This window comes from Rhinoderma darwinii, chromosome 6 (assembly GCF_050947455.1).
Source record: "Rhinoderma darwinii isolate aRhiDar2 chromosome 6, aRhiDar2.hap1, whole genome shotgun sequence".
In the NCBI taxonomy this organism is placed as follows: domain Eukaryota; kingdom Metazoa; phylum Chordata; class Amphibia; order Anura; family Rhinodermatidae; genus Rhinoderma; species Rhinoderma darwinii.
The window spans coordinates 105,685,469-105,697,734 of record NC_134692.1 but is presented as its reverse complement, the minus strand read 5'-3'; the positions used below and the strand labels follow the sequence as shown (position 1 = coordinate 105,697,734).

The 12,266-nt window shown below is 42.7% G+C and overlaps 1 protein-coding gene across 4 annotated transcripts in view; it reads right to left on the bottom strand.

The window, feature by feature from the left end:
* The window catches only part of ABAT (4-aminobutyrate aminotransferase), a 105,139-nt gene that overhangs the window by 36,404 nt on the left and 56,469 nt on the right, over window positions 1–12,266 (bottom strand). For all 4 annotated transcript variants that reach the window (XM_075830082.1, XM_075830081.1, XM_075830084.1 and 1 more), the window contains one exon: window positions 544–641. In XM_075830082.1, coding sequence (XP_075686197.1) covers window positions 544–641 — 98 coding nt within the window. The remainder of the gene's footprint in view (window positions 1–543; window positions 642–12,266) is intronic.

Genomic DNA, 12,266 nt, shown 5'->3' with positions numbered 1-12,266 from the left:
CGTGCCGCCTTGCCTAAACACGCCGCATTGACCGTTCAGGTGGTTATTTAAATATTGGGCGCCAAATATAGCGGCACCGATATCTAAATAATGGAGGAGGGTAGGAGAAAAGTGTAAAGTGCCTCAGGGTTTGTGCAGCCCTGCCCATTACATGCTGCACATGTATGGGCAGGTGAAAGGTTCTCTTTAAGGTTTTTGGTCTTGTCATTTATAGATAAAAAAATTCCTTGTTATTTTCTGCTGGGCTTGTTCTCAGGATCAGTTGCGACGCAGCAGTCAGACTTTTATGGCATATCTAGATATACTATAAAAGTCTCTGGAGGTAAAACCCTAAACACTGATAATAAATTAACTTGTAGGTAGACCAAGCACTTTGTGCTATCTGAGCCTGGGGAAAAAAACAAAACGAGTTTTAGAACAGGGACACCACATTGATTACTGCCGCCATTAGAAGCATCAGGTTTATGGTATATATATTTATTTACATGGACTTTCCCATTCTAATTACTACATTTCACCCAAACATCAGAGCTCTTCACTTACTCTTGATCTGGGACCTGGGACTTCAGTCTTCATTAATGGAGCCTCAAACTCAAAATCAACATTCTTTTTGGTTGCAGCCTGACTGATATACCTGCAACCTGAAGAGAACAGATGTTATTCCTATCTGTATACAATGTAATAGGATAGCAAGTATTACAAATGGCACCCTACTTTTCTGGTGACTTTTCAGAATAAGCCGTCATGTGTGTACATGAGGAATAACACGATTTCTAGCCATTTTAGGACTTGTATTCTGCATTTTTCAGCAGTTTTCCCGCTCTCTCAAATTCTCAATTTTCTCTGAGATAGTTGGCAGAGCCTCACTGCCGTCATGTCTGCCATACACACCACACATAGAACAGAACATGCTGCTCTCCTAGCTCTATCGATCACATATATAGAAGCTGCAGACCTTGGAGGAGATTATACAGCAGAAGTAAGCAGTGTAGCTGTGAAGTCAGCAGTGTGGTGACATAGAACTCTTAAGAGCAGCCTGTGTCTCCTCCCGGGCATATGTATCACCTCCCATCGGTGGGGGTCCGACTGCTGGTACCCCTTACCGATCACGAGAACGGGCTTACCTTCCATTCATTGCTATGGGGCTGCCGAAAATAGCGCCCCATAGAACAGAATGGAGCGGTGGCCGAGCATGTGCAGTACCGCTACATTCATTACCAACAAGTTAAGCCCGTTCTCATGATCTTTGGAGGTCCAGCGGTAATACCCCCACCAATCAGATATTTATCACTTATCCTGTGGGATATTGATTGTGGGAAAGCCCCTTTTATATAGGTCAGGTATACTACTAGATTAGCATAACTGGTTTGAAAAGTTAGTGGCCATTTAAAGGAGTTGTCTTCTGAAAAATCCTTTTATTATTTGAGCCATCTTTAAAGGATATCTTCAGTTATGGTTGTGACCACGTCTCATAGCAAAAGTATGCAAGGGATGGTGGGAGATGTAGCAGGTGGTCTGGTGGTCTAGGTAACTATATGACGGCAGAAGTCTCTCCTGCGAAACTTTTTGGCGCCACTTGAGGGACGCACATCATATTAAATGTGACCGTGCACACATTTTCAATTATAGTTCATGGAACCATAGAGCTCGTAGAAATTGGTAGTCATTATGAGGCAATTGCCGTACTTTAATACAATATTAAAAATATTCTCTACCAAAGAGAATAAATCTAAAACTCCATTATGATAAATAAACCATGTCTTGTTTTTTTTCTAAAAAACGGACAAGCGGATTACAAGCGGTATTAAGCGACCTTAACAGCAACACACAAAAGAACAAAAACGGATGATGTATCAAGTAAATATTGAGGAAATAAAAGTGCATCAGTCACATATGTCCATCCATTAGGCACGCTATGGCTAGTGATTTCCTCAACAGGCAATTTTCTTAGATAAAACACAAGGTCACAACTCTGAAAGGGTCACCAAAAAATTAAATGAAATGCCATATTAACTCTTTAGAGCCCTAGTTACAAGCACTTAAACTGCAGGCCCTCTGCCAGCTGTTCACAGAAGATAACAACTGTGCCAGCGATGCCGACATAATATGTGGAAAGGGTTACAATTAACCTAGAAGAAGAGCTGAATTCACTGCCGGCATTGTGCCACAGCCAACTGTTCCTGATGCAGAACGACACTTGTGTTCTGTAATCAGGGCATTATAGCGGAAAACAAAATCTATAGACAAGCAAATAATACAAATATTCATAAATTGTAGAGGGAGAACGGATTGTTCATCTTGACTTATCCTGGCACTCCTTGCCTTCTGCACAGCCAGTGCTAAATTCAGAACCTCATTAGATGCAGATTTCTGTAGGAATAGCATTTATAAAAGTACATAACAGAGATTGACAGACTCGACAGAATTGTCATAAGTGACAGGGAGCCGCTCATGAAAAATATATTTCGAAAGAAGAATCATTAATAGCAGAACACATATGCAGTAACAGAATATATAGTAATATAAAAGATAAAATAGAACATAATGCAATAATATGTAATAGAATAGAACAAATAATAGACTGTATATTATAAAGATGGCTATACAATAATAACGAGAATCCACATCATCTGAAGACCAGGATAACCATCATAAGCATTAATCTAAACCAAACCAAATTTGGAAAGTCACTGAAGATACACAATATACAGAGGGCACTACAGATCGGAACTATAATTCGTCACTTGCACATAAAGTTCCATGGCTCTAAGTGACAGGAAGAACCTACTTTGTTGATGAAATGGATGTTAAAGGGAAGGTGTCACGAAAATTTTTATTTTTTTTAATATGTTATTGCTTTTAGTATGTCATTAAAAGAAATGTTATTATTTATTTGTGTTTTTGTATTGTACTTTTTTCTTTCTTTTACTTCTCTATGGGGCTGCCATTTTTTTTTTCATCTCTGTATGTGTCGATTAACGACACATACAGAGATGGAATACGGCACATACATCCCCATAGAGAATGCGAACGGGAGCCGTTCCATTCACTATAGCGTACGCCGTCTGTGTGGGAATGGTGCATGCGCCGCTCCCACACAGTCCAAAAGGAAGGTCTTCGGCAGAGCGACATCCGGCGGCATTTTCATTAGGACCGGAAGCCGCAGCCGGACAGTAAGATGACTACTTCCGGTCACGGCTTCCGTCCATATGTTCAAAAGCAAGGACTAGGAGCGGAGGGAGCAGAGGCAGCGACAGCGGCAGGAGCAGGTAAGTTATGTTTGTGTATGTGATGTGTGTGTATGTTCGTCTTATACTGTGTGATTCACTGTATCTAATCCTCCTACACTATGGATTAGCTCAAAAAGTGGCAGCACACAGTGTAGGAGGTTTCTACATTCAACCCCCTCCTTTCTCCTGGCACTAGCCAGGATAAAGGAGGGGGGATTGTTTGAGCACACTAAAGCAAGTGTGTCTTCTCCAATTTTGCAGCATAAAGCAATGAGGTTGCTTTACCACATGCCAATGCTGCAATTTTGGGAATTGCTCCCTCTAGTTACCAGCACATGGAAATGTTATAAATTAGAATCTAATTTATATTTCCTGACTTGTGAAAAAATTAAAAAAATTAGAACAATGTGTAATCATTTATATACAAACATTCCCTTTAAAGAAGAGCTCCCATAACATTTTTTTATTTATTTGCCTGTTTTTAATGGGCATCTTGCACATGTAAATTATATGTATTTAATGCTCATTGAGAGTCTTATACAAAATGCAGGCTCCATTCGGCTCCCCCGTGATCTGTAAACGGACTCGCCGATTCACACAGCGTCTTGTGTGGACCGGAAACCGGTTTCTCTATGCAAGTCTATGAGACTCAGAATGTGAGTCTCATAGACTTAGGCCGGATTTACACGAGCGTGTGCGTTTTGCGTGCGCAAAAGGTACTTAACAGCTCCGTGTGTCATCACCATATGATGCGTGGCTGCGTGATTTTTGCGCAGCCGCCATCATTATGACACTCTGTTTGAATGAAAACAGAAAATAACCACGTGCTTTTCTGTTTACATAGTTTTACTGTTGTTGCGCGAATCACGGGCGTCACACGGAAGTGCTTCCGTGTGCTGCGCGTGATTTTCACGCACCCATTGATTTCAATGGGTGCGTGATGCGCGAACAACGCACAAATATAGGACACGTCGTGAGTTTTACGCAGCGGACACACGCTGCGTGAAACTCACGGACAGTCTGCACAGCCCCATAGACTAACATAGGTCCGTGCGAGGTGCGTGAAAATCACGCGCGTTGCACGGACGTATATCACGTTCGTCTAAATAAGCCCTTACATAGAGAAACTGGCTTCCAGTCCACGGTGTGAATCGGCGAGTCAGTTTACTTAGGTATGTCCGAACAACTGCCTGTTTACTATCAGTGCACAGGCTAATCTGCTGGCATAAAGATATATGCCAGTACATCAAAGTTTAAAAATTAAAGTAAAAAATGTTAATAAAAAAAAATTATGTTAAATAACACAAATCTGGAAAAGTACACAAATGCAATTTTTTTAATAAACATTATTAAAATAAGCCCCATACATAAAATATACATATTTGGTATCTTTGGTATCGTCGCGACCGTAACAACCTGCGCAACAAATTTATAGTGTCATTTATACTGTATAAAAAATTAAAATTTAAAAAAACCTGCTATTTTTTGCCCCAAAAAAATATTGATTCACTGAATAAATTGATATAAATATAATTGTGCTCCCACAATATGAGAAAATTTGAAGGTTCACTGAAGTGACAACTGAGTAAAATATACCTTTTAATAGTAACTCGTTTTAAAAACAGGGGTAACACACCACTGTGAAGTAAGCCCCACCGTGAAAATTTAAAAACGTATTAAACAAGAAACACTGAGTCATTATGATAAATATATCTCAGTGTTTGTAACAATGTTTCACTGGAACCAGCATTTATCCTGGGCACAACAGTAGTACAATCCCCAAAATGCACCAGTGTCCGTAAACAAACACCGGATCTCCTAGCGCTGGGTGTAACACAATGCTACTGTCCCCTATGCAGACATTCCATGTACAATGAACGACCCTACGCGTTTCAGATACTCATCCTCAGGGGTCCGTATCTTGGTCACTCTGGCCTCATCACCAGCGATAATAATATTCAACAGCAGGTATTCTGCTGTGCGTCACGGGAAGATGCTCGTATCGATGTCAACGGCATACTTCATTGCAGGCGCTGGGTTACTATAAGCACCAAAACTCCACCCCTCGTATTTGGCGGCGCTACATGAACTAACCAATCACGGCACCCTCTCGATTCGTGACACCTGCCCATGTGACCCCCCGCCGTCAGCTGACAGCCAGGGGTCATCATCGACCGCATCAAGCCGAACGCGCAGGCGCAGTAGAAGTCAAGGACGTATCGCCCGGACTGCCAAGTAAGAGGAAGGTAAGAGCAAAACGATAATTTGTTTGTAAGTATATCTTGCGGGACAGTTACCCACCGCAAGTGGACTACCTCAAAAAACAACTCTAGTTTATAAACACATATTAGGTGGACAAGATTACGGATTCCCTCCCATTTAGAATTTCTGACAAAAGATCTCTTTATATGTTAGCTGGCCAATATGGCCATATCAAACATAGTACACTATGCAGGATAAAACCACCCACCCAAAAGGCAACCCAAGGTGAATATTGGCCGCCTAAAGAGGAATGGTATTACATATTAGATAAAACACGTATAATTAGTCTGCTCGTTTAAACCCGCTGGTTGTATGCATGCCAGTCTATGGATCCATTGGGCTTCTTTGCGTAGAATTAAATTGTCCCAGTCACCTCCTCTTTTTGGGGGTCTAATGAGTTCAATTGCTTGAAACTTTAAACATGCTGCATGGCCTTGGTGTTTAGCATGCACATGCTTAGATATTGGGGTGTCCCTAGCATGGATAATGTCTCCGACATGCTCCCTTATCCGGCGCCGAAATTGTCGTGCCGTTTTACCCACATAATTTAGGGGGCATGGGCATGTAATAAGGTAAACCACCCCCGCTGTTTTGCAATTGACAAAATCCCGAATGTTGTACTTTTCCTGTGTTGCAACACTGGTAAAGCTGTTCCCTTTGAGAATGAAGTCACAAGCTTTACAGCTACCACATCTAAAAGTGCCTGGTATTTGTCTATCCAGCCACGTACCCCTAGGTAAAATGGGGTCAAAACAGCTGTAGAGAGTTGTTTTTTGAGGTAGTCCACTTGCGGTGGGTAACTGTCCCGCAAGATATACTTACAAACAAATTATCGTTTTGCTCTTACCTTCCTCTTACTTGGCAGTCCGGGCGATACGTCCTTGACTTCTACTGCGCCTGCGCGTTCGGCTTGATGCGGTCGATGATGACCCCTGGCTGTCAGCTGACGGCAGGGGGTCACATGGGCAGGTGTCACGAATCGAGAGGGTGCTGTGATTGGTCAGTTCATGTAGCGCCGCCAAATACGAGGGGTGGAGTTTTGGTGCTTATAGTAACCCAGCGCCTGCAATGAAGTATGCCGTTGACATCGATACGAGCATCTTCCCGTGACGCACAGCAGAATACCTGCTGTTGAATATTATTATCGCTGGTGATGAGGCCAGAGTGACCAAGATACGGACCCCTGAGGATGAGTATCTGAAACGCGTAGGGTCGTTCATTGTACATGGAATGTCTGCATAGGGGACAGTAGCATTGTGTTACACCCAGCGCTAGGAGATCCGGTGTTTGTTTACGGACACTGGTGCATTTTGGGGATTGTACTACTGTTGTGCCCAGGATAAATGCTGGTTCCAGTGAAACATTGTTACAAACACTGAGATATATTTATCATAATGACTCAGTGTTTCTTGTTTAATACGTTTTTAAATTTTCACGGTGGGGCTTACTTCACAGTGGTGTGTTACCCCTGTTTTTAAAACGAGTTACTATTAAAAGGTATATTTTACTCAGTTGTCACTTCAGTGAACCTCCAAAAAAATATTGAAATGAATTAAACGATAAAGTAAATGTACCATAAGGGCAAAGCCCCACGTGGCGGAATTGCTCTGGAATTCCGCTGCGGACACTCCGCAGCGGACCCGTTTCTCCATTGCCTTCCACTTCTTTTTAGTAGGCTTTGTTTAGACGAGGCGGAAAATTCCACTGCGGAGCGGAATTTGGTGTCCGCAGCATACAATGGATGTTGCGGACCAGTGGCGGACTGGTTGCGGACTCATTGCGGAAGTTCTCCATTGACTTCAATGGAGATTCTAAATTCCACAATGAAGTACGCAGATGTCATGTACATGTTATGTGTGCTGCGGATGCGTATTGCTTTTTTAACATGACATTTCTTCATTCTGGCTGGACCTATGTATTTCTAGGTCTACAGCCAGACTGAGGAAGTCAATGGGGCTCCCGTAATTACGGGTGACTATGTGTGTGCACCCGTAATTACGGGAGCGTTGCTAGGAGACGTCTGTAAATAGTCACTGTCCAGGGTGCTGAAAGAGTTAAGCGATCGGCAGTAACTGTTTCAGCACCCTGGACAGTGACTACCAATCCCAATATACATCAACCTGTAAAAAAAATAGAAGTTCATACTTACCGCGAACTCCCTGCTTCTGTCTCCAGTCCGGCTTCCCAGGATGACGTTTCAGTCTAAGTGACGGCTGCAGCCAATCACAGGCTGCAGCGGTCACATGGACTGCCGCGTCACCCAGGGAGGTCGGGCTGGATGCCGAAAGAGGGACGCGTCACCAAGATAACGGCTGGTAAGTATGAAATTCGTTTACTTTCACTAGGGAAAGTACTGTCCCTTCTCTCTATCCTGCACTGATAGAGAGAAGGGAAGTACTTTCACCGCAATACGCAGCAGCTAGTCCGAATCAATTTACTGCACATTTTGGGCAGATCCACCACAGAATCTGCAACGCAGATTCTGTGCGGCATTGATGCGGACAGTTGCGGAAGAAAACCGCCACGTGGGGCCATGCCCTAAAACAAAAAAGCCTCATAGAGCTACAATGCATTCAGAAAGTCTTCAGACCTGTTAAATTTTTTCACATTTTGTTATGTTGTGGCTTTGTGCTAAAATGAAAAAATCATCAAGTTTTTCCCCCGTTTTCTGCATTCAATACCCCATAATGACAAAGTGATAACAGAATGTTAGTAATCTTTGCTAATTTATTGAAAAGGAAAAACTAAAATATTTAATTGACATAAGTATTCAGACCCTTTACTCAGTACTTAGGTGAAGCACCTTTGGCAGCGATGACAGCCTCCAGTCTTCTTGGGTGTGATGCTACAAGGTGCACACTTGGATTTGGGATTTTTCTTGCCATTCTTCTCTGCAGATCCTCCCAAGTTCTGTCAGGTTGGATGTGACCGTCGGTGGACAGTCATTTTCAGGTCTCTCCAGAGATGTTCCATTGGGTTCAAGTCAGGACTCTGGCTGGGCCACTCAAGGAAATTCACATAGTTGTCACTAAGCCACTCCTGTGTTGTCTTGGCTGTGTGCTTAGGGTTATTGTCTTGTTGGAAGGTGAACCCTCAGCCCAGTCTTAGGTCCAGAGCACTCTGGATCAGGTTTTCATTTAGAATATCTCTGTACTTTGCTTCATTCATCTTTCCTGCAACCCTGACCAGTCTCCCTGTCCCAGCTGCTGAAAAAAACCCCACAGCCTGATGCTGCCACCACCATGCTTCACTGTAGGGATGGTATTGGGCAGGAGATCAGCAGTGCCTGGTTTCCTCCACACATGGTGCTTAGAATGGAGGCCAAAAAGTTCAATCTTGGTTTCATCAGACCACAGAATCTTGTTTGTCACAGTCTGAGAATCCTTTAGTGCTTTTTTTCAAACTCCAGATGGGCTTTCATGTGTCTTTTACTGAGGAGAGGCTTCTTTCCGGCCACTTTGCCATAAAGCCCAGATTGGTTGGGTTTTGGTCACTTCTGGCGGAGCTCCAAATACTCTGCAAAGTTGTTTCTGCCTACAACCACCACTAGGGGGAGCTTACTACTATACTATACATTGAACTCAATAATAAATCAGTATGCTCCGCCTAGTGGTGGCTGCCGGCACCCCAGAATGTTTTCAATTAACCCATATGCAGATATGCAGGGGATTTTGTTCTCTATATCAGGTAAAACCAAACTCCAACCACTATAAAAAAAAATCTATTAAGGGATTATCAGTCGTCAATAATTTTTAACTTAAAAAGGAAATGGTGTTAAAAAAAGGTGGACATTCACTTTAAAGAGGCTCTGTCACCACATTATAAGTGGCCTATCTTCTACATAATGTGATTGGCACTGCAATGTAGATTACAGCAGTGTTTTTTATTTAGAAAAACAATCATTTTTGACGGAGTTATGACCTGTATTAGCTTTATGCTAATGACTTTCTTAATGGACAACTGGGCGTGTTTTACTTTTTGACCAAGTGGGCGTTGTGGAGAGAAGTGTATGACGCTGACCAAATCAGTGACCAATCAGCGTCATACACTTCTCTCCATTCATTTACTCAGCACATAATGATCTTACTAACGTGATGTCTATTCACAATCCTGGCACTTCGGTAACGTTTGTATGAAATTTACAGCACAGCAAGCGTAATCTCACGAGATTACGCTGTAAATGACAGCCCAGCATGATCTCGATGTGCTGTGTGAGTAAGTCACACACAAACGTTACTGAAGTGTCAGGATTGTGAATAGACATCCCGTCCTCTATGAGCGGAATCCCCGCCTCGCGGGAGAAAGAAGGGACATGCCCTATCTTCGCACGTTTACTCCTCTGAGCTCCCATTGACATCAATGGGAGGCAGAGAAAGCGTATTTCGCTGAGTTTTTTGCCCGTAGCAATTTAGTGAAAATCGCGACAAACTACGTGCAGGAAGGACAAAATCTGCCTCAAAATCCCAAACGGAATTTTGAGGCAGAATTTTCCTCCTGCAAAAAACTCAGTGTGAACGAGGCCTTACACTGTGGATTTGCCACACACAAATCCGCACGGCAAAACCACACGTAATGCGCATTGACCCTTAGGCTGGGTTCACACACACTCTATTTACAGAGGTAATTCGGGCGTTTTAACCGAAAATACGGCTCCAATGCGCCGGAAAACATCTGCCCATTCATTTGAATGGGCTTTACGATGTTCTGTGCCGACGGTCATTTTTTTTACGCGCTGCTGTCAAAAGACGGCGCGTAAAAAAGACGCCCGCGTCAAATAAGTGCCTGTCACTTCTTGGGACGTAATTGGAGCAGTTTTCCATTGACTCCATAGAAAAACAGCTCCAATTACGTCCGTAATGGACGCAGCGAAAAACGCCTGCAACATGCCATTACGTCTGCAATTTTGGAGCAGTTTTTTCCTGAAACCAACTCCGTAATTTCAGCCGTAATCGACGCTGCCGTGTGAACATAATCTTCTAGTGAATCATTTTGTTATATGCACAATCTCGAAATAGAACAGCACCAAATCAATAGTAAACACGAGCAGCATGCAATGTTCTTACTACAGATTTGAAAGGTTGTGACATGGTATAGATTGAAGAAACTGCAGAATTCATATATATGTAACCAGGGGGTCAGTGCACACACTGCGTTTGCAGTTTTTAAATACTGTATAAACAGACTAGTATGAGAACGACACAATAACACAAATAATGTAAAGTTCACTGGGCTTGACAAATCCTAGAAGTCAGGGAGCCAATGACCCTTAATATGTAGGAATATTAATTTCAATCCCCTTCTACATGAATGAGTGATAATCCCTGTATTACGTATAAGGCACTGGGCAAAAAACGTAATGTAAACTACGTATGCACGTGCCAATAGGGCTCTATTAGCCCAACGGACACCAAAACTGTATGAGATCAGGCTATGCCATATAACGGAATCCCGCAACAAACAAAGAAAAAAAAACCCTATATACCCTGTATACATATTTTATTGATTTATTTTTAACACGAGAGCCCATTGGTGACGTACGGCATAGGACACAGGTATGCACTTAACGTATGTGTCATGGGCTTTTAAATAGCCTTTCATGACGTATACGTTAAACAGCTACCATTATAGCCTATGGGCAACGAAAAAACAAAAAGTGTCAAACAACGCTGACCATTCCAAATTTGCCTCAAAATTCCTGAAGGAATTTTGGGGCAGATTTTTTTTCTGCCTGTCAAAAAACGGTGAACTAGGCCAAAGAGGTGGTCTTTTGGAGAGGTTTCACAGTTTTATATTATTGGAATGTTCTTGCTAGAAAAGGGAGAGATTTTGATTGAGATTTATGCAACTGTTTGATACAACAATTTAGGTTCCCCAAAAATAAACGCAGACTAAGCTACACACTGGGATTTCTGAACGATGGTGTGCGAGGGGCTACCGATTGGATCGGTCTACAGTAGCGCTAGTGGACATACTGTAAGTGCCTTTACTCAATAGGGCTCAATGATGTTCTGTATAGATGTTACCCCTCCATTCCAGTGTGAAAGTGGCCTTACTCAAAGGGAATTACCGTACTTCAATAAAAGAAGCATATTAGGGAAATGCTGTACTATACAATTATAGGTTCAGGTTGGACATAACAACTAGATCTGTAATCTGGATTGGTTTAGGCCCCATGCACACGACCGTATATTTCATCCGTAATTACGGCCCGTAATTACAGACCCTTTAATATCTATTGGCCACGGACACCTTTCAGTATTTTTACGGATGGGTGTCCATGCTGAAAATATTATAGAAGCTGTCCTATTCTTGTCCGTAACTACGGCACAGACTCTCCCATAGAAGCCTACAGGCGCTTTAGTAAATACGGACAGCTACGGATGTGCATCCGTAAACCGTCCTTATTTATGGAAGCATTGCTATGCAACATGTTGGGGACCATTTGCAGCCTCACTTTTTTTACGAATCCGTATATATGGATCAAATACGGATGCACTACGGACCGTATTTGCGGATACCGTTCCGTATATATGGATAAGTTACGGATCCGTATTTACAGACAGATGAGAATACGGCTGTGTGCATGGGGCCCTGGGCCCCATGCACACGACCGTAAAAAATCTTCGTAATTGTTGACCGCAATAACAGACCCGTTCTGTTCTATTGGCTGCGGACATCTTTCCGTATAGCTAAGGAAGGTGTCCGTGCCGTGGAACTGTGCCGTGAATTATGGAGCATGTGCAGCTATTTGTATTTTACTGGCCGTGCTCCCAT